A 25696-nucleotide genomic window follows, 5' to 3' on the forward strand; every position below is an offset into this window, starting at 1 on the left:
GTTGGATCGAGTCTAACAAGAAGAAGAGACGGGGCCGGGTCAGGCTGGCTGGCTGGCTGCCTCTTTGTGTGGCCTGGCCTGAGGTGTTACTCTATTTATATAGGTATTTTAAAATTTGGATTTTTTTTCTTATTGGATGTCAATGGATCTAACTGGACTCTCCCCGTCTATGGATTTGGGCTTGGGCCCAGAAGTAGAACGTTTAATGGAATTTTTATTTTACATTTTCTAACATTAATATTTAACTATTTAGACCTTCGATGGAAAAAATTACAGGAATAAGTGTCTGCCGCTCTCTGAAAAGGCTGATAAGTATATCACGATGATATAGGTATTCCTTACCGCCCCGTACCCCTTACCGCCCTCTCAGAGAACGGTTAGCGCCCATGCTAGCCCCCGTCACGCTCCCCTTATCTAAACCTGTTTATCCATAGGGTCTCCTAACTCCTTATACTATGTTGCAGATTTGGTCTATGTAGCTCAAGCAGCCTACACTGCTTAGACTAGTAAACGCAGCCCTTACCACATAAATAAAATGTCCTTGCCATCGCTTAACCGCTCACCTAGTCACCCTGATCGCCAACTCGCATCGCCAAATTGCCACTCGCCCGTCGTTCCCCTCCTGGCCACCGCCGCCGCCATATCCCCTCTTGGCCACCGTCACCGTCAGAACCCCACCTGACCTATGTTCCCCTCCCGACTGCTGCCACCAGATCCCCTCCTGGCCATTGTTCCCCTCTCGGTCATCGTCGCCATATTGAAATGACAGTGATGTCGCCTAGAGAGAGGGTGAATATGCGTTTTTACAAAAATTTATCCCCTTTTACCATTGGCCTAAACTTGCAGCGGAATATAAATTAACGGATTTTCCATAAGTGAAAAAACTAAATATGCTAGGCTCAACTAGTGCACAATCACCCTAAATAAGTGTGAAAGTTACAATCCTAATGTGACAAAAATTATTCGATTCTAACAAAAAATATGCAAGAAAACATTAGATGAAAAATGCTAAAAGCACTGTTCGCATGCCTGAAATCACTGTTCATCCGGAGTATCCGGGGTAGTCCGGATACTCCGGGTTGTACAGGTCCAAAATCTCTGGTAAAGTCCGGATTCTCCGAGTTCTGTACAAAACTGAGCCCGAAACTAAATATAAAGGATCGGTAGAGAGTTCTAGCTCAAACAAAGTGATGTCGTGTGTTCCCAAAGATGATCCCAAATAGATTCACGGAGAATCTACACTCAAATACAAACAAGTAGATCGAGCAATATGCACAAAGATTGAGCAAGAACTCAAAAGTATAGGAACAAAAGAGGAGACATAAAATATGTTTCCCGAAGTTCGGTTTCACCACCGTGAATCCTACGTCTCTGTTGAGGAAGCTCCAACGAGCCGAGTCTCTTTCAACTGTTTTTCTTGATCCACTAGCTTTATCTCTTCCCTTTCGAATGCGAGATCGACCTTCACAGACTTTCCCGCGGCTCACCACACGCGCGGGAGCTCGCCAGGCAACACCCAGCCGGCTAGGAGGCTTCACATCCAAGAGTAACAAACGCAATCGAACTTCTTACCGATGAACTCGAGTGCTCAAGATTGAATTTAACTCACTTGCACTCAATCTTCCAATCTCACAACTCAACTCACTTTTCTTATTAAATCACACACTATAATGGAGTGGGAGGGAGTTTTTTTTCTCTAAAATGTGTTTCTTTCATGCCTTTGCAGCAGCCCCAAAGGATGGGGGTGAGGGGATATAAATAGCCCACTTCAAAAAATTAGCCGTTACTCAACTTTTCTGATCTTACCCGGAGTCTCCAGGGTACATCGGAGTATCCGGGTCAACTAAAACAGCCCAAACCGAGACTCTCTGATGGAGTCTCACCCGGAGACTCCGGCCTACCCCAGAGTATCCGGGTTCAGCACAGCTGACCTCTTAAAAACGACGATAACTTTTGATTCCGGAGTCCGATTTTGACGATTTTTGACTCTATAGAAAGCTTATTCATAGAGCTACACACCCCAACTGAATTCATAATCTAAAACACATGAGATCAAATTAGGAACACTCTGAAACCTAATTCAGACACTTCCACACTTTTCACACCGGGATTTCTACAAAGAAACTCTCACATGGGTTTGGTTAGAGACTCTTGAGCACTGAGACACAACAATTAGCTCATGTTGCATCCATCTTAATAGTGTGGCATACCTATACTCAAATTCAAAGATAAAACTCGTTTAAACCACTTTGAGCATTTGAAAACTTTCAAGTACCGCTTCTTTCTTTCAAACCTTGAGGGTTGCCAATTTCCATATATTCTTCACTCCATCTCTTCTTTATTCTTCATATGATTGATGTGAATCATCCATAGCTTCTTATAGCCTCGCACGGTCCATCAGCGCAAAGCCATCACTCACTCTTCACCACCGCCTTGGTCATTCGGCGCCAAGCCATTTACTTGCCCTTCACCACGGATGTTCCATCGCAGCCGAGTCTTGCTTGCCCTTCACCGTCTTGCCATAGAAAACCACTTTGTATTCGACATCTTCAAGGAATTCATTTTATCAAATATGGAGTCCATTCTTGTTCTTCACTCTTGGTATATATGATTTCAATTCAACTTATGCCTTCTTATGGATCCTAACCCCAACTCACTCTCAAGCACAAAACACATGTGTTAGTCTATAAAACCTAAATGGCAATATTTTTACCTTAAGTTACTTGATCTCCACAAGTAACTTATTAGCCTTCATGCATATTGGCAATCTTCATATAAAATCTAACCCCACTCATTCTTAAACACATAGCACACGGGTTAGTACATAAAACTCTATTAACAAGTCATACATTTAATTACTTGATCTTCACAAGTAACATAGCCTTCAAGCTTATTGCTAATCTTATTGAACTTTTCTTCTTCTTATGAGCATCGCTAAAATCTTAATGACTTTTGATGCAATTCTTTGAACTCATGGCATTTCTCAAAGAATTCATGCTTCATCATTTATACATCTCCTATGGAATAACCTAATAGCAGTTCTCAATATGATTGTTAGTCTATAGGTATTGTCATCACTTACCCGAGCATCACCTAGAGCTCATTCATCTCGATGCATTTTCAATCTCCCCATTCACATAGAACTCATGTATATCTCTCATCTATGCATCACCTATGGAACAACCTACTAACAAACTCAACACAATTGTTAGTCAATAGGTATTATCATTAATTACCAAAATCACACATAGGGGCTATATGCACTTTCACATATCCCTTCATGGTTGTTGTTCCCCTCCCAACCGTCACCACCGCTACATCCCTTCCTGGATGTCGTTCCCCTCCTGTCTGCTGCCGCCAAATCCCTTCCTGGTCGTCATTCCCCACCCAGCCGCCGCACCAGCGCTTGAGCTCACCGACGAACTCATCGAAGTTGCATGGTGGCCTCGATCGTGCCCCTTAGCTTCCTCACCTGCTCTCGGAGCTCCGCACCCACCTCCCCGCCCATCAACCCCTCGATTTACGCCCTCACCTCGTCTATGTGCACCGCGTCGTTACACCACTCCCACGCGATAAGTCGGTGGTTGGTGAACTGGTCGATGAGTAGCAGGAAGCACGGCATAGGCACACCCGCCCACACGCTCTCTAGGATGGAGTTCCAATCACAGTGCGTCAAAGAAGTCACCCACAATGGCATGGGAGAGCACCTCCACCTGACAGCACTGCAACACCCATAACTTTTGTGGTATGCTTGATGTGGGTAGACTGTCGGGTACCCATTACCCGCAGGGGTGTGTATAGGTAAAAATTGTAGCGGGCGTGTGTTTGAAATGGGTACAGGTATGGGTGGTATTACCCGATGGGTCTGGATCCATTGCCATCCCTAGTTAGTTTTGCTTTTGCACAATAAGATTTACCTGTTGCTTGTTCTTCTAACGTTTTGATGCCACATCTCTATGAATTGCAGTTGATCTTGTACAAATGATGCTTTCGCTAATGGATGAGTTGGAGTTGGCTTAGAGTCATCATGGAAAGTGATCCAAGTTGGCTTCAAATTCCTGAATTGAGGTAGGATTATATGATTCGGCTATTTCCTTCTTCAGAATTCATTCACAATCCATGGTTTTTGGTCAACAGAGGACCTGACGAATTTTTTATTTTTACATTTTCTAATTAATATTTAAATACATAGACTTTTAATGGAAAGAATTGTAGGAATATACGCCTACCACCCTCGAAAGGGCTGCCCTTTCAGAGAGCGGTAAGCATGCTACGGTGGCACGGGTATCCCTTACCACCCTCTAAGAGGGCGGTTCGACCCCACCGCTGCCTTATCGCCCTCTCGGAGGGCGGTTAGCGCCCTACCACCCTTTGAAGGGGCAGTTAACCCCTATCACGCACACTCTCCTTACCGCCCTCTCGAAGGACGGTTAGCGCCCCTACCGCCCTTTGAGGGGACGGTTAGCCCAATTTTTTTTATAAAAATAACAAAAGTACCAAAAGTTATGTAAGATAAAAATAATTAAAATCCAACTTTAAGTGAAGATAGAACAAATATATGTAAGTGAAATGATAAAACCACATTGAATGTTAGATAGAATATGTACATGAGATGAATATATGAAATTTAAATATTACTAATAGCATGTAGGCTATATCTAAGATAGATACACGACTAGTTAATATATTAAAAATGATAAAACCACCTTAAATTCAACAAGTACACAATTAGTAACAACATTACAGACGAAATAGCCCTTGAAGTTGTCTGTGTCTTATCTCCCGGGCCATCCAATAGTGATCATATTTTGGGGATTTTGGTGTATGTGGTACCAGTGCATACATAAAATAGTCAAAGTTACGATCCCATACATCTGCCCTGTCGTCAGAGAATTCGCAACGATGTGAAATTCTCTGAGAAGTAAGCACGAAGTCATCATCATCGGAACCAACCCATTCGGTTGTGACAAACGTAGTAGAAGCACGTCCACTTATGGTGGCTATTGAATGACCACCTCTTTCATGGTGGCTTGAACCACTACCTCTTTCATAATGGTGTGAAAGTCTCGAATAACCACATCTGTATCAACAATTATGTTTGGTTAGGCAACCATCAGCCCATCATCGAAATTCACCGTGTTGCCTCCCTCTCCTCTCCTCCCCCTCTCTTCCTCCCTATCATCTCCTCCTCTTTCTTTTTTTTTTCTAGATTAAAATGACTATTTTGATTGAATTTCAATCTTTTTATAGCGTAAAGGGCATGACAAGGGGACTAACCACCGTAGAGATAACGGCAAGAGGCCTAACCGTTTTCTCAAAGGACAGGATGATACGCCTAGGATAGAGCCTACTCGCCTTCTCGGAGGGCAATAAGCTCTAACCACCTACTCAGAAGACAGTAAAAAATACTCGTACCACCCTAACATACTTACCATTACCGTCCTCTGAATAAAAATACCTTATAAAGAATGATAGACGTCTATTCTTATAATTCTTTTTATCAAAGATATATTTATTTAAATATTAATGTTAGAAAATGTAAAAAATAATCCGTTTCATGTTCATGCTGTATCCAATCCAAGCTTTCATGCTCTCGTCCTCCCAATTTACATGACGTACGCTTCAGGTATTAGAGAATACCAACATCATCGCAGGAGCGCCTACTGCTGCGCGTCAAACAATATAAACTTATGCTAGCATGTGCTACGATTGAATAAGAGGGGTTATGCTAGCATGTGCTAGGATTGAATAAGAGGGGTCATGATTCACATATGCAACACCGTCCTACATCCAGGTCCCTGCTTCAATATTAGCGACATCTTGAGGCTCCTGGAACAACAATTGTTGGGACTAAAACCCTGCTCATCATAGAGACTCCAGCTTATATCATAGCCTTCTTGGCCCATCAGATTATGCCACACAACCTGCTAATTTGGTGAGTGGAAAAAATGCCAACCCTGCCTGTCCCGGCTCCACTATGATCCAATACCCGCAACCCCCTTGGCTTCCGCCGCCGCTGCACCCACAACTCCCGTGGCTGCTTCTTGAGCTGCTGCAGCTGGTGATTGGGGGGCAGTCGGCGTTTTCTGCGGCACTTCAGCAGCCTTCTGCTGCTTTCTCTTCTTGTTTACCTGTGCCAGTAATTTCTTGATCTGGGCTCCAGAGAGGGTTTCCTGCTCAAGAAGGGCGTTTGCTAGCATGTGAAGCTCCTTATCGTGTGTTGTGAGAATCGTTTTTGCGTTATTGTACGCCCTCTCCAAAATTTCCTTCACCTCCTGCTCAATCAGACCTCTTGTTTGTGTGCTCATAGTATTCCCATTATCATCGTAGTTGTAGGAAACAAGGCCCACTCGCTCACTCATACCATACTTGGTGACCATCGCTCGTGCCAGCCAGGTCGCTTGCCTTAGATCAGATGAAGCCCCAGAGGTTACCTCACTTTCCCCAAATATAAGCTCCTCGGCCACCCTTCCTCCCATGCAGACATCCAATCTTGCCAGCATCTGCTTTCTTGAAACACTGTTCTGATCCTTCTCCGGCAGCTGTGTAACCATGCCAAGAGCCGTTCCCCTGGGAACAATAGTAGCCTTGTGAACAGGGTGAGCACCCTCCGTGTGAATAGCAACCAGGGCATGCCCTCCCTCATGGTACGCCGTCATTTTCCTGCACTCATCAGATATCACTGCTGATTTGCGCTCGCTGCCCATCATGATCCTGTCCTTCGCATATTCAAGGTCGTGCATTGTAACTGCTTTTGCCCCATCCATAGCTGCCTTCAGGGCAGCTACATTCACCAAGTTCGCAAGGTCTGCACCTGAGAATCCAGGTGTGCCCCTTGCAATGGTCATCAGATTCACATCATCAGCTTTTAAGACCTGAAATTTAGGGAGCAAAGGTTAGGTGAGCTGTCAAAACAAGAGAACCTGTCCACCATTACAACATAAATGTTTGCGATATAGTAGGATTTACCTTTGACATATGAGTCTCCAGGATCTGCCGTCGGCCCTCAACATCTGGATTAGGAACCACAATGTGACGGTCAAAACGCCCAGGCCTAACAAGTGCTTTATCTAGTGACTGAGGGAAGTTAGTTGCTGCAATTACAATTATTCCATCATTCTGCTTAAAGCCATCCAGCTCAACAAGCAACTGGTTCAAGGTCATCTTCATATACTGTTGATCCTTTGGATTTCTACTCCCACCAATCGCGTCGATTTCATCAATGAATATTATGCAAGGAGATCGCTTCTTTGCTGCGTTGAAGAGGTCTCTCACTCTTCTGGCCCCAACACCCACAAACATCTCCTCAAATTCACTACCACTGCATGAAAAGAAAGGAACACCAGCTTCCCCAGCGATAGCCCTTGCCAGCATGGTTTTTCCCGTTCCAGGTGGGCCGACCAGCAAAACCCCTTTAGGAAGCTTGCCACCAAGGCGTGTAAAACGCTGGAAAGCATGAAAGGTGCTCATGAGTATAAAAATTGAAACATGAATACACAACATCACAACACAAAATGGAGTAATTCGACACATCTTTTTACAAGTTGTCAACTCTAGATTACTAATGCATCCTTAGGAATGCAGTGCAAAAGCAGAAAGCCATGACAAAGAAATAGTCTATTTAATTTTGTATGAGACTAACAACAAATACGGATATAGAGTGTCCGAAAGGTTTAGGATGGGATCAGGAGCCTGGAAGTGAAGTAGAGCAATGAGCCCACAAGTGAAGTAGAACAATGAGCCCACAAAGGATTGCTAGAAAAACAGGGTGAGAAGATTCGATGGAACCTGCAATTCCTCAGTTCCAAACAAAGCCCCAACAAAATAGAGGGCACAAAAAGGAACAATTAGAATACTGATAGATAAAATTATTTGGCCTTCGCTGTGTTGAAATTTCAGTACAACACAACTCTTTATTCCTAGCAGACATGATGGGCTAGATAGAATGTTACATTAGATTAGCTAGTTGTTTTACCTAATCAGTAATCACTGACGAATTGAAATGCAAATGCCTGACTAATAGAACTTCACCTTGGGATCTCGTAGGTAGTGAACAATTTCCTCAAGTTCAGCTTTAGCTTCATCAACTCCCTTGACATCACTGAACTTTGTGCTTGAATCCATGCTCGGCTGAACCTCTTCGTTCAAACCAAGGCCTGTAGATAATCAAAGGTCAATTAGAATTACTGCTGAAACTGGTTCAGGACCAATAGAGGGTCATCCTATACAACAATAACAAACCTTTGCTAATTCCTCTATCTTCAATGAGAGCCCCAATGCCGGAGATTACGAGGAAAGTAAGTGCAATGCTTCGGAAGGTTTTCCAAAGCTGCTCCTTAAATTGACCAGTTTCTGCGGTAACCATGTGAATTGGCGCACTAGCGGTACCAAGAGCTCCATCTTTAGTCAGCTGACCAACACTCTGGAATGCAGGAATACCAGTATGGATTTCTTCCGCCATTGCTGAACTAGCAAATCCTGCATAGAAAGGTTCATCTGATGATCCATGCACTTACTTTGTGGATAAGAATATTTACATGCAGAAGTAACAGAACAAAATGCAAAGTAGCAAGGGCATGAGCACTACGGTTCACATAGAACAATAAAATCAATGGATCGGAACAGAAAGCTACAGCACAAACGTTACAGAGGTTTCCAACATTCTTATCACAAAAGGAGATAATTTGTAAACTGCGATTAAACATGAAATATCCTGGTACAACTTGTTGGAGATTGAAAAATAACTGGGAGGAAGTACTTGATAGAAATCCAAAACATCAGGGTCCCGCAAAACAATGTGATGAAACTAGGGTTTTTACACATAACAGTTAATTGCAATGTTCAAATGATGGCCAAAGCGGTAGAACAGATACCTCTTTGCAATGTTTTAAGCAGGGGGCTATCCTCCAGCCTGTCAACACTAACAAGAGCTTTTATGTACTCAGAAAGAGCTGAATTGTTAGAATGTAGTGAAGGCTGGCTTTCAAAGATTTGTATAACTCTTTCTGGATTGCTACTGTAAATATCTTTAAGCAGAGAAGATTCACTCGGTGTGTCCAGGTCCCGTATCCTGCGTGCAGCGAAGCTACCAACATAGCTTGACCTGTACCTCTTGTGCAAATTTCTAAGCACGTTACCTGCGTTAAGAACCTGACACAACTTAGAAAAGAACAAGAAAAACAAATGATCCTCCGCCATAAGATGAACAGTAACATTGAAACCACAAAGGCAAGAATAAGAACATACTATACATCAATGAATCAGATAGTCTATAGAACAGTAAAGACAAGAAATAGCATATGTATGTCTAAGGAAAACAACATCACACGATTAAAACGAGGCACTGGCTGGCACATAAGGACATTAATTTACATTTGGAATACATACTCTGCGTAGAGAAGCAACCATACCTGCACCAGTATCGCTTCTAGGTGCCCTGAAAGGAAAGGAAGCCGCTAGCTCATTGTAAATCGCATTTGTTGACCGATGCCTTGCAGCCTGTGACACAGAACACCCGCAGCACGCACGCACGCATTAGGTTGAGCTAAGTACGGTGGTATGAAAGTAAGTTAGAATAGAGGTCCAAATATTTCGACAGATAAAGACATAAAGCTCCTACTGCAACAACATAACCACAAACTAGTAGTGTTTCCCATTTGCAGTTGGAGCTCCATTAGATAATGTGGTTTTTTTTTCCAGAATACGCAGGAGAACTGTGGGTCTTTGCATTAAGTAGGTGAAAAGTACAAAGGACTTTTACAACACGAGTCATTTGAAACAATCGGCTGTCACAAGGATTATAATTAGGGACATATACTAGTAAACTAAGACAACCCGGTAGGTGCAAGAACGCGAAGTACACCCTCTCCCGTAAGCTACTCAGGTGTTTGGCTCCAGACTAGGACCCAAATCCCGGCTTCGTGCTGGATTGCACTAACAATGTAACGATATATATATATATTTTTTTTTTAAAAAAAAGAGGAACTTCCAGTAATGTAGCATGTGATTAATAAGAAGGCCCATTTCCAGTAAGACCTAGGGCAGATACTTGGGAGCCTAAAACCCTGATAAACCCTAGCTTTAACGCGCAATCTCCCTTGGACTGTCAAGATTCACTCGGAAACGCGCATCGTCTCCCCGGGCCGTCCCCGAAGCACGCCTAATCGAGGTCCTGAACCTCGAGGATGGAAGACCGCAGCACGAACCGAAGGACACACGCATCCACATCCACAGGGGGGGAGGGGGGAGGGGGGAGAAGAGAAAAGAGAAGAGGAAGGGCATGAGGACCTTAGAGATGGCGAGGCGCCAGGCCATGAGCAGCGACGACGAGATCCCCAAGAAACGCGAGGACAGTGGTGATCGGAGGCGGCCGGGGAGGGGATAAAAGAAAAAACCGGGGCGGCCGGCGCAAGAAGAAGAAAGAGGAAGAGGCTCGTTGCGTTGCAACCAAATTCTAATCCGGTTCGATAAAAGACTATTTTCTTTAAATTGATACATGTTTATTTATTATTTTTCAATTTAATCATTAAATCATGAGATAAATAATATAAATAAAATTTTATGAAATTTTTTTCTGAATAATATATAGAATTTACTTCCTGTTAAGTTTGGACCCGACCCGGTCGGTCGTTCGTTTGCGCCCAGACCCAGAGTACGTATTCCTATACTACTATTAAAGTAGTTTGACCCGGCCAAATGAAAAGGGCCTTTGATCCGGCTGAAGCATGCATGCTTAGCTTTTAGCTCAACATTAGAACATCCGGAGCAATTTCATTTCCTCAGCAAACAAAAAAGAAAAAAGATAGAGCAAAAGGGCGAATCCATGTTGTGCTCACATGGATTCGCATGAGCTCAAGGGAATCCATGTTGCAAGAATTCCCTAAGATAAGATGGACGTCTCCGGAGGGCACAGCAGAGGGAGGATTCATTCGACGACAGCAAAGCAGAGCAGTCGAGTCGAGGCGAGGCGAGGGAGTCCAAGGTCGGAAAAGGCCTCTCTGCAAGGACGACAAGGCGCAGCAGCTCGCGCTCCGACAGACATTTTAATTTGCTACTCCACATTCATACTAGCTAGCTGCTAGCTCCATCATTGATCCTGATGCTGCAGACTTATGTACCTTGTGCGACAGATCGACCCGCGCCATCGGTACGGGCACAACCTGCAGCTCTTCTACGACATCTGGTTCCAGAGCTCCAGCACAGAGCCATTCTTCTACTGGTAATTACTACATGATATATCTACAAGCAATGTGCCAGAGCTGAAAGCTCTCTCTCCTCTTTTTTCTTCTTTCGAGAATTATATTATTGATCGTTGGCATGTGATTCCGTCAGGCTGACATTGGAGATCCATCACCCCAACTGCCCGAGAAGCAAGCTCAACTCACAGCTGATTGTGTACCTCGGAATGGTGCGCTGTTGCCTCTCAAAGCTGCAGTGACGACTGAAGAACCCAGCTGCAAATTAAAACAGAGACAATTCGTGTGGCGTGTTGGTCTGACGAAATGCTTGCCCCGTGTATCTTCTTCATTCTCCAGAGATGCTCTGTCGACGACGAGGAGTACCCGTCGTCCAAGCCGTCGAAACAAGAAGAAGAAGCTGACGACAAGCCCTCAGCAGCAGCAGCAGCAGCGCAGGGCGACGCAATGTCAGAAGAAACTGAGGCTCCCGAGGTGAGCCGCGCGTGCGCCCGGGACTACCCGGCCGAGCTGCAGAGCAGGGCGCTGGAGCAGGTGAACTCGTCACCCAGAGTGGCGGCGTCGTTGAGCAAGGTGCCGATCACGTCGCCACGGCCGAGCCCGCGGATCAGATTGAACCTACGATCCAATCTAGGAAAGGTACACATATCGTTTCAAAGAAGCCAAAAAAAAAAGTTTCAGTCTAAATAGGTACATTGTCACTCAGCAAAGACGGTTATTAGCTGACGCGCCTGTTGCAATAGGCCAAGTTTAAGACTATTGTCACATTACACTGCTCCCCTCTATGCTAACAACATCACAAGAACACTTTCTTTTTTCAGATTAGTCACAAGCAGCATAACTTCTCGTAGGCAAATCAACACAGCAGTCTCGGAAGCTAGAGTTACAAGAGAGCAGGCAGCATAAACCTCTCCCAAATGTTTAAAGCATTCGTTCACAACTTCCCCAAGCGGCATTTGAGCCAAATAAGCACATGAATGCGAACCTGCAGAAAACTCTCTCCAAACGTTACAGCATGATTCAAGGGACTCATGCCCGCACAATAAAACGATTGGGAACCTGTACAGCGAGGCTAAGCATATCCATTGCCTCGGTTCCTAGGAGCCAGAGCCGCTTAGACATACCCAGCCAAAACATCTTATTCGCCAGTCTTCAGTGCTTCCATTTCAGCAGGAGGTGATACATGGGAGCATCATAGGGGAGGCGTGCTGATGATACACCCTGTTAGGTTCCGAGAGATGCTAGAAGTGAACCCTGTCATCACCGTCGAATTTTAGGCCCTGGATGCCCCTGATGGTGGACTCATAGTTCTTAGGGTTAGATGACTGGTGCCTGCCAGAAGACGAACACCGTCCGTCTGAGGAGTCAGGCATCTGCGGGCTCCACCGTGGAGCTCCAGATCTCTGGAATGCCCCTGGGCTTGCATCAGTTGTACAACTACGCACTTGGTCCACTTCAGTGCTTGGTTCTCGGCTGCTAGAGACAGCAGGTCGCCTTGAGGATCCGTTTGAACGTCCCAGAAAAGTCGAACTGGAGAACTACATGTCGATTAAAGGTCAGACAATACATAGCAAATGTACATACAGAAACACTCCAGGGATCCACTTCTTGCTAGCACATTAGCAACATCAAACAACATGAACAAATCTTAAGAACTCACCACAGCATCTTTCGATGTGGATTGCTCACGCCAAACAGGGGACTTCTGCTTGGCTAGGCTGCCTGCATTTATAGCTGGTGGTGGAGCCTGACGTCGCATTGGGTCCATGTCTGACCAGCCACTTCTCCTTCCCTCTTCAGTGGCTACATAAATCAACAGTCAGGCAAAAAAAATGACCTAGCCAACTTGCAAATTGACAACAGAAAAAATACATCGAATCAAACAATCTCATAGGTTGATAATACAATAGAATGGGCACCTACAGGAATATTCTTTTCATTTTATTACAGCTTAAATGTTTAACACGTATAAGGATATTGTAGTTATGTAACTTGCAGCTAAAGAAGAAAGGACCAGGCAACATGCTTCATTCGAACTTCCTGTGATTACAGTAATTTTGTAATTGAAAACCTTTTTAGTTCTAAGAAGAAATATATTTAGCTTTCTCAAAGAGTCCAGTATTCAATTATCCTAAAGGCTAATTCACTGAATATTTGTACGGTAAAAAAAGATAAATTATTGAAAGGCTGCTTGAGATTTATCTTTGTACAAAAGAAACATGCTGCAAGATAGCATCCACCATGAAATGGACGTACGCTCGACACTTGAGCAGCACTACGTATGGATGGTATAGACTGCCTAATTAAGAATTCTTGAGTGCCGGACCTGAATGTCTATTATTGTTTGCCACAGGAGCCATCCCAGAGCTTTGTCCTACTGCTGGAGCCTAAATAAGAGGGCATGAGCAAACAGTCAGACAAAAATCCCCAAGAGGGTGAGTATTTGTTATACTGACAATTGCACGTGGGGCAGCACTGGTCATCTGCGACTGTTGATACTTTAGAATGGTCCAGTCGAAAACATAATCAAACTGAAAGCCTACCCAATGGAAAGCATAACTCAAAGTTAGCAGTTTGCAAAACTGAGAAGTATATACATTGTTTAGTCATTAAATTAGATCTTGAACATATTAACAATAGTATAACAGTAAACCAACCTTCTCGAATAAAAAGGTCTCTGAACAATCTCTTCAGATATTGATAGTCCGGTGCATCTTCAAAACGTAGTGAGCGGCAGTAATGGAAGTAAGAAGCAAATTCAGTAGGATACCCGCGGCAGAGGGCCTACAATTGAGGAAACACAATAAAAACCAACACGCCAGACAGTAAATGCAGTTACCAGAGAACAATGTGTTACCTCAGTTGAAGTAGCAATTTTCCTTTCACTGATTTTCTCATACTTCTGTTTCTTGTTCCCAGCTTTTAGACCCTGCCATGGAAGACTGGCAGCAGCAAAACCATGTATTAATCCAGAGAATAATACCATAAAGTCAGACATGCAACAACTAATCAGGTTATGTTAAACAACCTTCCTCTCAAGAAGTACATCAGTACATATCCAAGAGATTCCATGTCATCCCTCCTGCTTTGTTCTGTGAGAAGTAAAACATCAATACTCAATTATGATATTTAAACGAGGAGGTTTACAGAAAAGTAGGAATAGGATGCTAGGAATGAATAAACTCCATGCACAGAATCTAGGTACCACCAAATAAAGGAGTTCACATTAAAAATTAACATAAAATTTACCAATTCCAAGATGGGTGTTTACACTCGCATATCTTGCTGTTCCAGTCAAGTTCTTGTTCTCTCTGCAATTAAATAGACCAAGTTCCATATGTTTTAAATGGAAGGGATGTATAAAATTACACTAAGAAAAGATTGCCCAGTCATTTCAGTATCTATTGTTACATGGAGCGAAGCTCACAAATGACAAGAAAATAATTAAGGCACTCAGTGTAGCAGCATCAGAACTACAGCCACAATTGTGAAATATATTGTGGAGAATATTGTGCAGTTAAGTTGATTCCTTTAAATGTGGAATAAAAAGTTACAAACTATTTCAAGTACATCAGTCATAGCATGCTTACCTATATGGAATGTGCTGGTGTGTCGATGTATCCCTGTACTTCTTTGCAAGTCCAAAATCTATAATGTAAACCTACACAGAAATTGAAAGTAATTAATAAGTGCACGTCCTATTAATCCCGTGAGTAAAGGCAGATTGAGGGAACATAACTAATCACCTGATTTGCCCTTTTACCAAGACCCATCAGAAAATTGTCTGGCTTGATATCTCTATGCAAGAAAGACTTGGAATGGGCAAACTCAACTCGGTTGATCTAAGAAAATAAAGGATGTTAATACCACACACAATTAAATGAAAGCAGTTGACATAAAGTTGGACAGAAATAATGCTTCCATGGAGCAATTTGAACACAAATATAGGAAGTAAGCAAACAGAACACAAATATATCTCTATCTTAATGATGCAGCATACCATTTGATCAGCAAGCATCAGAACAGTTTTGAGGGACAGCTTCCTGTTACAAAAACTGAAAAGATCTTCAAGGCTTGGTCCCAGTAAGTCCATTACCAAAACATTGTAATCACCCTCAACACCGAACCACTTAACATTTGGAATTCCAGCTGCAGAAGCAAAGGAAATGTGAGTCAATGCCTCAGTCCAAACAAAGAGAGTGAATAAAGTGACAAGGAAAATAAAACGAGGTGTGTGTATTACTTCCTCCTTGAAGTATTCTGTATAATTTCGACTCATACAGCAATTGAGGATGCTTTGTCTTGACATTTTCCTGGAAGAAACATTAGAGACAACAAGGTTGTTAACCATGCACGCATGAGGCTGACAGGTGGAACAATACAAAGATACCAAAAAGAACCTAACATGAATTTCATAGCATCGCATGACATCACATAAAGCTCATAACTGCAGCGCAGTTAAAAGTTATAGTTAGAAGTCAAACAATGAATTCTATCTAGAACATCATTGATTCTTCCATGTCTCAAAAACTCATCACCAAATCTGATATTTAGACAGCAAGAATTTAATTCGAACAACTAAACAGAAGTTTTCCCAGAAACATACCCTCCACAGAACACGTTCTCAATCTGCTTTTTTTTTGTTATATATTACCAAACCAAGTGTGTTAGAGAAATACATTAACAAGTGAGGTAAGCTGGCATAGCTGCTAGTAAGCCCAAACCGAACAGTTATTTTCACAAACATGAAACAAGCAATAACACAGTCAGTTATTAGTCACCTGCATTACCGGGTTCGTAAAATATAATTATTCCCTGTATGGAACATATAATTCGACCTGCACATCCTAGATCCCTACAGCTTTGTGAACCTTATTTATCGAGGCAACTGGGACATCACAGATCACAACCTAAATCGGAGAAAAAGAAAAAAATACTGAGCAACTCACGAGCTTAATTGCGACCTCCTCGTTGGTCTGCACGTTGGTACCTGTACAGCCACACAGAGAGACCCAGGCCGAGGGGAGGAAAAAACTTATCAGCAACTCGTAAAGACGGGAACTTGGAATCAAAACGCCATCTTTGAGCAGAATTGCGGACGAACCGAGGTAGATCTCCCCGAAGGAGCCGCTCCCCAGCTTGCGGCCGACGCGGAACTTGTTGCCGATGCGCGGCTCCATCACTGCGCGCAGCGCGTCGGTCAAGACAATCCCAGGAACCAGCTGAAGCAGACGGACCCTGCCACGTGGGAATCGAATCGATTCAGTTGCTGCCTTGGGGGGAATCGGGGCTAGGGCTCGAGCGGATCGAAGTGGGGGGGGGGGGGGGATTGGGGATTTCTTTTCTCTTTTTCCCTGCTGATCTTATTTTCCCGAGCACGGCCCGGCAGCTCGGCTAAAAGGAGAAAATTACTGAGAAATCGAGGTGTCGGATAGTAAGATGGGGATGTGGACAGCGAATGGAATGGCGTCGCGGTTTGGTGCCCCGTTTTCCAGTACCTTCCCTTCCTGCCAAACCTCGCCTGACCTGCTGCTGATCTGTTCCTCCCTTGCCACTCTTTATGGTCCCAATATTAAATTGGGAAATCGCTTATCTAATAAACAATTCGAGTAACTAGTGAAATTCGGATGCATGAAAACACTATTGTGCATTTGTACTTAGATTATCCATCGAAGTTTCTTAAAGCCACTTACCAAGATATTCCGTTGCGACTTGATCTAGCACATCAACTCTAATGGTAGGACAATGAGAAAGATTTGTCAGAATAGTTCTCCAAAGCAGCGAACAATACTAAAGGGTAGGAGGGACGGCAATTTAACACAACGGTGGTGGAAGAGATGGGCGGATGTGTTGTTGTCAACAATGTGGTATCAAGTCATTCGATGTATAGTGTGATCTTTGAGTGTTGTATCCATAGCAAGATCGAAGTGTTATTGATGGTCGAGAGGAGAAAATCTGAAACAATGGCACCCTTGTCATCTAGGAGCAAGGAAGTGAATAAGATCATGTATAGTGAGGACTTAGGCGACATGCTTCTTTCCGAGGCTCCAAGTGACATTACATTCAAAGGCAGCATATCTTTGTCTTTTAAACTGCTAGATCATCAATGTAACTCTATTACGATGCACTATTTATACTTTCAAATGCTTTTTCAAGAGACATCTCTTGGCAGTAGTTATATGAAGTGGCGCCACAACAACAAGATACTTAGACAAAATAAAATAGTACAATTGAAAAAGATTATATTTTTCTCAGGATATTTAGTTAATATAGTTGATATATTTAGATATGAATAGACTATATGGTCTACTCCAGTCTTAGAAAAGTGGAAAAAGGAGAGAGGGGAAGACAAATGCTAATTCGTATCTACCTTGAATTCTTTTGTATGCCAAACTCCAACTATCATTGATGTTACTAATGGGCTCTTGATTTATTGCCGGCCTCTCAACCATGGTTTTGGGTCATATTAAGTAGGTTGTGTTGAGAGAGGGATGCCTTCCACCACCGGGGCAGGTACATAATGAGACTACACGAGTTCAATAATTAACTACAAGCTTTCGAGGATAAAATTTGCTAACACAAACATCAGGGCTTTTTTACATAAAAATAGTCGAGTCATGCAATTCTATGTTAGCTTTTAAGACCCGTGCTATGAGTCATTTTCATGTGCCCACCCCATGTTGGATTTTTCTTCGGTGATGGTAGCATCTTCTTTCTATGAGCTTAGGAATAAGGTTAGGGACAAATTTATCTAGGTATAAAGGAATGGAGTCAGCAAAGGCACATAGAAGGCAGCAATAGCACAACCTCAATTGCATGCATGAAGGAGGGCATGGGATGTGACATGCGATGTGAGCAACAAGTAAGGGTGGGTTAGGAGGTGACGTGCCAAGGGCAATGGTTCGGGTGATGGTGACCGAGGATGAGGTGGGAGGTGAAGTGAGGACACCGCTCTAGCTTAGATTATACTAGAGGGGTTGCTTAGGTTATAGTGTATGCATTTTGTGAATGCTAAAAATATTAAGGATTGTTTGTTTAGTAGATTGCCAATGTTTCATATAGTTTTACAATGAAGATTGGCACACATTTTGGTTAGCCTAAAGGCAATTTTGTTGCACCTTTTCATTCATCAACATGTGGAAACTAGTTTGCTGATAAGAAATATTAGCACATACGTCTAAGCCAGACAAATTTTCCTAATTCAAAGTATAGCAAAAGTCCAGGCTATTGAGCAACAAGTTGGGTACCTAGAGCAGTTTTTTATTTCGTTCTTTTGGAGTGAAATAGAGCACATGCTGTTATTTGCTTGAATGGTGTATACATGAGACGCACACTCTTTGCAGGATGAGCTTAAGGATTTTTTTTGTTTGGGTTGTGACTTTTCCAAAAACTATTTTGGCTAATGACTCTGGAGAAGATGTTTTTCTAAAAGTTGTGTCCACTTGGTAACCCTGTTTTTGAATGGCTTGACTGATGCCTTTTGAGTTGAATGAAGTGTGCAATGTCCATAATGTCCTTAGTTGTTTGGAGTGATTGCATTTATTTCTATAAATTATTTTAGTGATTGTTGTTAATATTTGGGAAAATATATTCACCAGTATCTGAGCAATCTGTGACCACCTGAGCTAGCGCATGAGGGATGGACACATAGGACCCACAATTTCTTTGGAGATTGTGCTACAACTAGCTAGTTGAGGAGCTAGTTTTTACACTATCTTTTATGTGATGTGGAGATGACATAGCAAATAAGAGACAATAATAGTTGGAGCTGCTCTGATACACCTATGGACCTATGGCAATGGCAAGGTAGCCGTGACAATTCGAGTTTCTTCTAGTCCCCGCACACAGAGGTAAGGCACAACAGATGTATAATTAGCTAAGCCTGCCAGCTAACCACCTTAGCTAGTTTTCACTCTCTTTTGCAGCCACATCCCTCCCCCCATATGAGATATGTTTTGCTTTATTTGCTTTGCTATAGCAAATCTAATGACATCTGCTAATGCAAATCTGGGAATCGAGCCTAATCTTTTTGTGGAGCAATCTGATTGCTCTGGGCCCCGTTCACGCAAATTGTCTTTAATTTGCTAGTGTGTGTCACTGTCTAACCACCATTCCTCATTTGGATTGGAATTCCATCATGTAGCATTTTGAACTTATGAATGAATCTCCCAATTGATGTGAAAAGGCTTACTTTTTTGTACAAAATGGAGGAAAGGAAACATCTGCTCCAAGCTCATTCTTGGAAAAATCACGTTCATGTGTGTGAAGACTGAAGGAGCTAACCACTTTGCTAATCGCAACATGGTGCCACATTAACACTGCCTACTCGAGTTGTTAGAGCCATCTTCCATGTCACGTCTCATCAAATCCACTCCGACAAGGTTGCCCTTGATCACAGCTCGAGCTTGCCCTGCTGCTGAGGAGCTCGCTTGCATCCTTCCCCCAGCCGCAACTCGAGGTTGCCCAGCTGCTAAGGAGCCCGCCTGCATCTCGCCCTGCTGTGACAACACGGGGTTGCTCAGGCACCACCACAGCAGCTCGCTCATAGCCTTCAAGAAGATCTGGAGGAGGACATTGCAAGACTCAGGGATAGGAAAGATCAAAAGAAGGATTCTGAGAACAACAATCCGATGCAGAAGTTGGGAATTTGCTGCTGCTTGACCATCTCCATTAGACAGCGTGAAACAGAGGGAGAATCAAATTAATATGCTATTCTAATTCCTGTGTACGTAAAAAATTCATGTGTTTTTTCCAATCTTCTGTTTTACACATTCATTCCTACCGTATTCATGTTTTTCTCCCATTCCTTCGTTTTACATTCTTCCATTCCTAGCATGCGTTGTTCATTCATCTATTTCATCTTCCAAATATGCATGCAATTCAGTTCCATTTCCTGTTGGTAAATAAAAGTGCAAACAACAGGTGTCAGCAAAAGCGCACTAAACAATGGATTCTCTTCCTAAAGTAGGCGTTGTCCACTTTTTGTTTGGATTATTTTTTCAAATTCAGTGTAGTCTAGAAACACTAAGGTTGTCATCTCAAACCAAAAGCAAACATGTACAATCCCTGAAATACAAACTATCATATTCCATTATGACATAACTAGAGGCATAAGAATGTTTTATAAGTGTCTTAATTCCTTAATCGGCCTCACTCTAGCTCTGAAAGCGGCGATATCAATACTGTTCAAAGAATAACAAGGAACCTGCTTGGTAGAATGTCCAATGAGAGTGAACCTTTCAAGGTAGTGGATTTTCTTTGGAAAGAAATACATACTACTTCCCATACACCTAATAGAAGCTGTGTCTATGCTCCGTATATTATGTATATGATTGAGAAGGTCACGAAGAAAATTTTCTTTAAGAAAATGAAGCATGGACCCTATAGGATAAGTTTGGTAAGCTCAAAATAATTTACTTCTATGCCACCTTTTCCTCCATCTTCAGCTCCTAGTGAAGCACAAAGGAAAACACCGAAGCGTGAATCTTTCTCTCATGTCTCACCATCCTTTATTAAGAGCATCCTCAAGGCTATTTACAATATTTGCACCCACAATGCTATGAAGATAGAGGAACACAAAGATAAGATAAATTTGAGATTAAGAAGAGGCAAAAAGTCATTCATACTCATTTGAGGATTGAGCCTCCTTGCTCTCCAATTACCTCCGAAGAAGAAGTAAGCGAGTTTGAAGTGTTTGAGAACATGTGCACTTGGTATAATGAGGCCCAAGCTGTTGTAGGGTGTGTTGAAACCTCTCATGCTCAAGATGAGGAATAAGAGACAGAGGAAGAGGAATAAGACATGGGTGGTATCAAAGAAAGCCTCTGGAAGATGATGATGACAACGAAGATGTAGACAAAGATGAAGACTATGAAGAGGACAACGAGTAGATCTATATCTTTGCTCCTCTTTTTCTTTTTTGTGCTTGATGCAAAAGAGCGAGAAAAATCCTGTGTCAACTGTCTGTTCTGTTATGCCCCAACCCGGAGTCTTTATGTTGACCTAGAGTTTCTGAGTTGGGCAGTGTCTTGTCTCTTTTATCTATTCAAACTTTTTATCATTTATGTTGGATATGTAAGACTACTGTAATAAAGTGTGATGAACCATATGGTGTGTTTATTATTAAACTTTAATTTGTAAGAACTTAAGTATGTTAGTCTGATGTTATGAGATGTTTGGTATAATATTTGTTTCTCTATTTTCTTTTATTATGTGATATATTAGGCTATACGCATCACGTATTATTATATTCGCTCACACTCTTTGCACCTCACGGATACTAAGATACAGGGGGAGCTCTCGCAATAATTCTTTTAAATATGTGCATTTGATCTCAATTTTAAATTTATTTAATGCACACATTTAGGGGAGCTCATATATCTCAGAATTCAAAATCTTTATTTTAAATATTTTTTGTAAGCGTTCATCATGTTGTCATCAATCACTAAAAAAGAGAGATTGAAAGTGCATCTAGATCCCCTATGTGGATGTTAAATAATTGATGACAAACGATCAAGAAACTAATGAGTTTTATTGAGGTTATGAACATGTTTTAGTCCCATCAATAAAGTTAAAAGACGTTGATGTCCCAAAAAAAAAGATGCGACATGTAGTTACTCATAAATTTAAATTTGTTTAATTTTCAAATTTGAGTTTAGAAATGTCATACTATCAAGAGGGATGCATGTTGCTAGTCTTGATGGTGTTTTAGTGCTCAAAATACCCTTTTAGACCTAAAAGTTGATAGATACAATCACCCACAAACACCGGGATAGTTGCAAAGTTGTCTGAACCCAGAGTCTCTAGGTTAGCACAGATACTCCAGATTCTGGACAGTAGCCTGGAGTCTCTGAGCTAGACTCTGAGTCGAGCTCTCAGTTTGGGCTTGAGTGCCCAACCCAGAGTCTCCGGGTTAACGTGGATACTCCAAATTATGGACAGTAGTCTAGAGTCTCCGAGTTAGACTTCACGCCGGGCTCTCGGTTTGGGCATTAGTGCCCAATCCGGAGTCTCCGGGTGAACCTGGATACTCCGATCAGTAAAAAAAGTACTATAACTTCTAGTTTTGGAGGCTGGGTTTAAATACCCATCTCACACACTCCTTTATTTGCTACTGAGCTGCTAAACCAACTCGAGACAAACTCATTCATAACCATTCAATAGCCCCTCTAACTCCTCTAGTGCTTTAAATCTTGCTAGATTTTGAGAGTTAAGTTGGGAGAGTAAGATTAAGTGCTAGTGAGCTTAAATCCATTCATTTAGCATTTGAGCTCATCGTCAAGCCATCGATTCACGTTCTTTACTCTTGGAGCTTAGAGCTCTGTTACGGTTGGGTATCACCCGGAGAGTATATAAGCTTGTGGAGTATCCTAGGAAGTTTGCAAAGGTTCTTCTCGTCTCCGTAAGCGAAGAAGAACTCTTGAGTAAGCCCAAGCTTGATCTTCATGGTCGCTTGATGAGGACAATAGTTGAAAGAGACACGGGTCTTTATGAGCACCTCAACGAAGACGTAGGGTTGTTTGATCCGAACTTCGGAAAACAAATTCTTACCTCTTATACATTCTTGTATATTTTCCTTGTTCTAGTTGTTTTTTTAGGTTTGCCTCGATCTACTTGTTTGTGTGGTTGTAATTGCAGGTGGTTAATTAAAAGAAGCTCTTACATCAATTAGAACATATGGTAACCTTTATATCCAACTAGACTCGCTTAATTTTGCTCACTTATTAATTTCCTGCACATGCCGGACTATCCGGGTTAGCTTGGAGTCTTTGGACCCCATATTCTTCGGATTGAACTAGTGTGTCTGGATTCTATTAATCCACTGCGAAGTTTTAATTTTTAGGAAATATCTATTCACCCCCTCTAGACGACATCACATACATTCAGTATCGTGTGGGTAAGGATATACCCCTGCAGGGTGTAAGGTCAATTCGAATTATTGCACTCTCGGTTACAAGCATGTTTTTGTCCATTTACATCAATTGTAGAGTTTTGATATTTGGATGTTGTCATGGTATGTTGGGAATGGATGGTGATGTTGATGACGAGTTGAGATGGTTCCAATGATAGATGTGTTATGTCAATGATCTCAGGATAGAATGTTGCTTATGGTTAGGTGTAGATGCTCACACCTTAAGTTAAATTCTGTTTTGCATACGAAGTCTATTTAACCTTTGTGGTCGATTCTTTGCTACACATATTCAAATGTAATCTCCTTAGAGTTGAGTTATTATTAAGTACACATTATGAAATAAGTTTTTCCAGTACCTTCGTACTCATGTAGCTTTGCTTTTTAGGTGAGGAAAAATTAGTGTTTGGCTACTTCACGTCCGTCGACGTTGGCGAAGGGCAAGAGTAGTGCTACCTAATCGGGAGATGTCTTTTGGGGTGGTGCTTATGGGCACATAGCACGACCCATCTTTTGTCGTTAATGTGTTTTCTGCTGCTTCGTGATTTTAACCCATTAGAAGATGAAACTATCTTTTATCTTCCCAGTGTTCATTGTATAAATTATTATGAAATAATTACTTAAAGACTTCTAATCTAATTTTATTACTCTCTTGTTATTATGTCTTGATATGGTGAATCATGGTGTAAATGTATATGTTTCAATCTTGGCATAAAACACATATCAGGACTATCGGAATTAGATTCTTGTTAATCATCATGATCGTGATCGTGTAAATGATCGCTCTAATAATTAATTAGAATATAATTTAGACGGTTCCCCAAATACAACATGCTCGATAATATAGTTACACCATAGTAGACACTCTAGTTACGATATGCATTGTCGAATGAGTACTAATTATAATATGATGGACACTTTAGTTATAATATAGTGAACATTACAATTACAAAATGGTAGACACTATAGTTATAAAATGATAGACGCTCTAGTTACCACATGCAATTTTGAGTGTGGACTAGTCATAAGATGATAGACACTCTATTCATAACATGCTGACCAATACATTTATAACATATTAGACAATCTAGTTACAACATACTGAACAATACAAATGGTCGCTGTCGGAGGGTGAGCTCCTGTCGCAGGGATCCCGAGAGACCCCCTTTTAGAGATTCGGCCGAGGGGATGATCCTGAACGAGCTTGTTTTGGGAAATAAGCGGGAAACGGAAATAAATGCAGTGGCTGGTGGGGGATGATCGTCCTAGTGCGAGAAAGATGGGTGCACCGGGGTTTAGACAGGTTCGGGCCGCACGGGGGCGTAACACCCTACTCCTGTGTGAGTGTTATATCTACCTTTGAAGGGAATTCTTTAAGGATGTATCTGGTTACAAGAGAGAGCCACTTACTGAGAGCTTGAGGCTCTCGTGTTCTAGCTTGGCTTGAGCTGGTTTGAGCATCTGCGTCCTCTTCTTCACACACCTTTTACGTGTTCTCTATCCTTTCCTTTTATAGGCGCGCCGATCTCGACATATCCTGAATGGGAAAGAGGGGATGCGAATGCCAAGGTGCCACGGAGAAAGGCGTAATCATTTCGTCTTGGCGAAGTGACAGGAGCGGTGGAGAAATGCGGCGCGCATCCGACCACCCGCCACTGTGGAAGCCCTCGGGCGCCATAAAGGGGGCCCACCGGGCAGCCTCAGAGATGCCCGGTGCGCCCACCCTGTCTTGTTTTTCTGCCAGGGCAGGGTGGCGGGCGGAGCGCTTCGATTCTGGCAACGTTATCCCGAGGCACTCGGATGAAACGGGACGGGACCCGTGCATTTAATGGACCCACGCCCCCCTGCCAGGGCATGGCAGGGTCTGACACTGGGGCGTGGGCAGCTGAGAATGTCAGGATGTCAGGCCGCGCGTGCCTATTAAATGTGGCATTGGGCTTTTGACTGGCTGACACCCCGACGATGGGACCATTCGGATCGTCGAAGGATCTTGCGCGAACCTTCGGGGAACCGAGTCCTCGGGGGCCGCCACGCGCAGCCCCGAGCACTCTCTCCCGAGCACTTCGGTGAGACCTTCGGGGAACCGAGTCCTCGGGGGCTGCCACGTGCAGCCCCGAGCACTCTCTCCCGAGCACTTCGGTGGGACCTTTAGGGAACCGAGTCCTCGGGGGCTGCCACGTGCAGCCCCGAGCACTCTCTCCCGAGCACTTCGGTGAGACCTTCGGGGAACCGAGTCCTCAGGGGCTGCCACGTGCAGCCCCGAGCACTCTCTCCGGAGCACTTGGGTGAGACCTTCGGGGAACCGAGTCTTCGGGGGCTGCCACGTGCAGCCCCGAGCACTCTCTCCCGAGCACTTGGGTGAGACCTTCGGGGAACCGAGTCTTCGGGGGCTGCCACGTGCAGCCCCGAGCACTCTCTCCCGAGCACTTCTTTCCCGATATTTGGGCTCTGCGGATCATCGGGGAACTGGGGTGCTCGGGGACCAGAGGCGGCGGCCCCGAGCACCTTCTCCCGGGACTTAGCTTCTTCTTACCTTGCAGGGTGGTGACATGTGGCGGATGGCCGGCCTGGTCTCGGGACTTAGGGACCCCTG

At 43.1% G+C, this 25696-nt stretch overlaps 3 protein-coding genes across 4 annotated transcripts; 1 reads left to right on the plus strand and 2 right to left on the minus strand.

Annotated features, from left to right (window-relative positions):
• Window positions 1-5482: 5482 nt before the first annotated feature.
• On the minus strand, window positions 5483-10447 carry LOC133929544 (ATP-dependent zinc metalloprotease FTSH 5, mitochondrial-like). The gene is made up of 7 exons (XM_062376344.1): window positions 10288-10447; window positions 9411-9498; window positions 8874-9137; window positions 8242-8478; window positions 8032-8156; window positions 6970-7446; window positions 5483-6875 (listed from the first exon to the last, which is right to left on the minus strand). The coding sequence occupies exons 1-7, from the start codon at window positions 10312-10314 to the stop codon at window positions 5976-5978; spliced, it is 2118 nt and encodes a 705-aa protein (XP_062232328.1). The 5' UTR covers window positions 10315-10447; the 3' UTR covers window positions 5483-5975.
• A 1043-nt stretch (window positions 10448-11490) lies between these two features.
• On the plus strand, window positions 11491-11922 carry LOC133929546 (IQ domain-containing protein IQM4-like). Its single transcript, XM_062376347.1, has one exon. It carries the CDS (start codon window positions 11502-11504, stop codon window positions 11883-11885), a length of 384 nt encoding a protein of 127 aa, XP_062232331.1. The 5' UTR covers window positions 11491-11501; the 3' UTR covers window positions 11886-11922.
• Window positions 11923-12073: 151 nt separating this feature from the next.
• LOC133929545 (casein kinase 1-like protein 2) lies at window positions 12074-16702 on the minus strand. 2 transcript variants are annotated; one of them, XM_062376345.1, is made up of 14 exons: window positions 16300-16699; window positions 16145-16185; window positions 15439-15508; window positions 15196-15344; window positions 14942-15037; window positions 14786-14856; window positions 14445-14506; window positions 14224-14287; window positions 14053-14137; window positions 13853-13979; window positions 13652-13734; window positions 13522-13582; window positions 12856-12998; window positions 12074-12733 (listed from the first exon to the last, which is right to left on the minus strand). In XM_062376345.1, the coding sequence occupies exons 1-14, from the start codon at window positions 16373-16375 to the stop codon at window positions 12437-12439; spliced, it is 1425 nt and encodes a 474-aa protein (XP_062232329.1). In that variant the 5' UTR covers window positions 16376-16699; the 3' UTR covers window positions 12074-12436. The 2 variants fall into 2 exon arrangements, with proteins under 2 accessions (XP_062232329.1, XP_062232330.1); XM_062376346.1 differs by having other exon boundaries at window positions 12517-12725; window positions 16300-16702.
• Between the last annotated feature and the right edge of the window lie 8994 nt (window positions 16703-25696).

Source organism: Phragmites australis, chromosome 9 (genome assembly GCF_958298935.1).
Source record: "Phragmites australis chromosome 9, lpPhrAust1.1, whole genome shotgun sequence".
In the NCBI taxonomy this organism is placed as follows: domain Eukaryota; kingdom Viridiplantae; phylum Streptophyta; class Magnoliopsida; order Poales; family Poaceae; genus Phragmites; species Phragmites australis.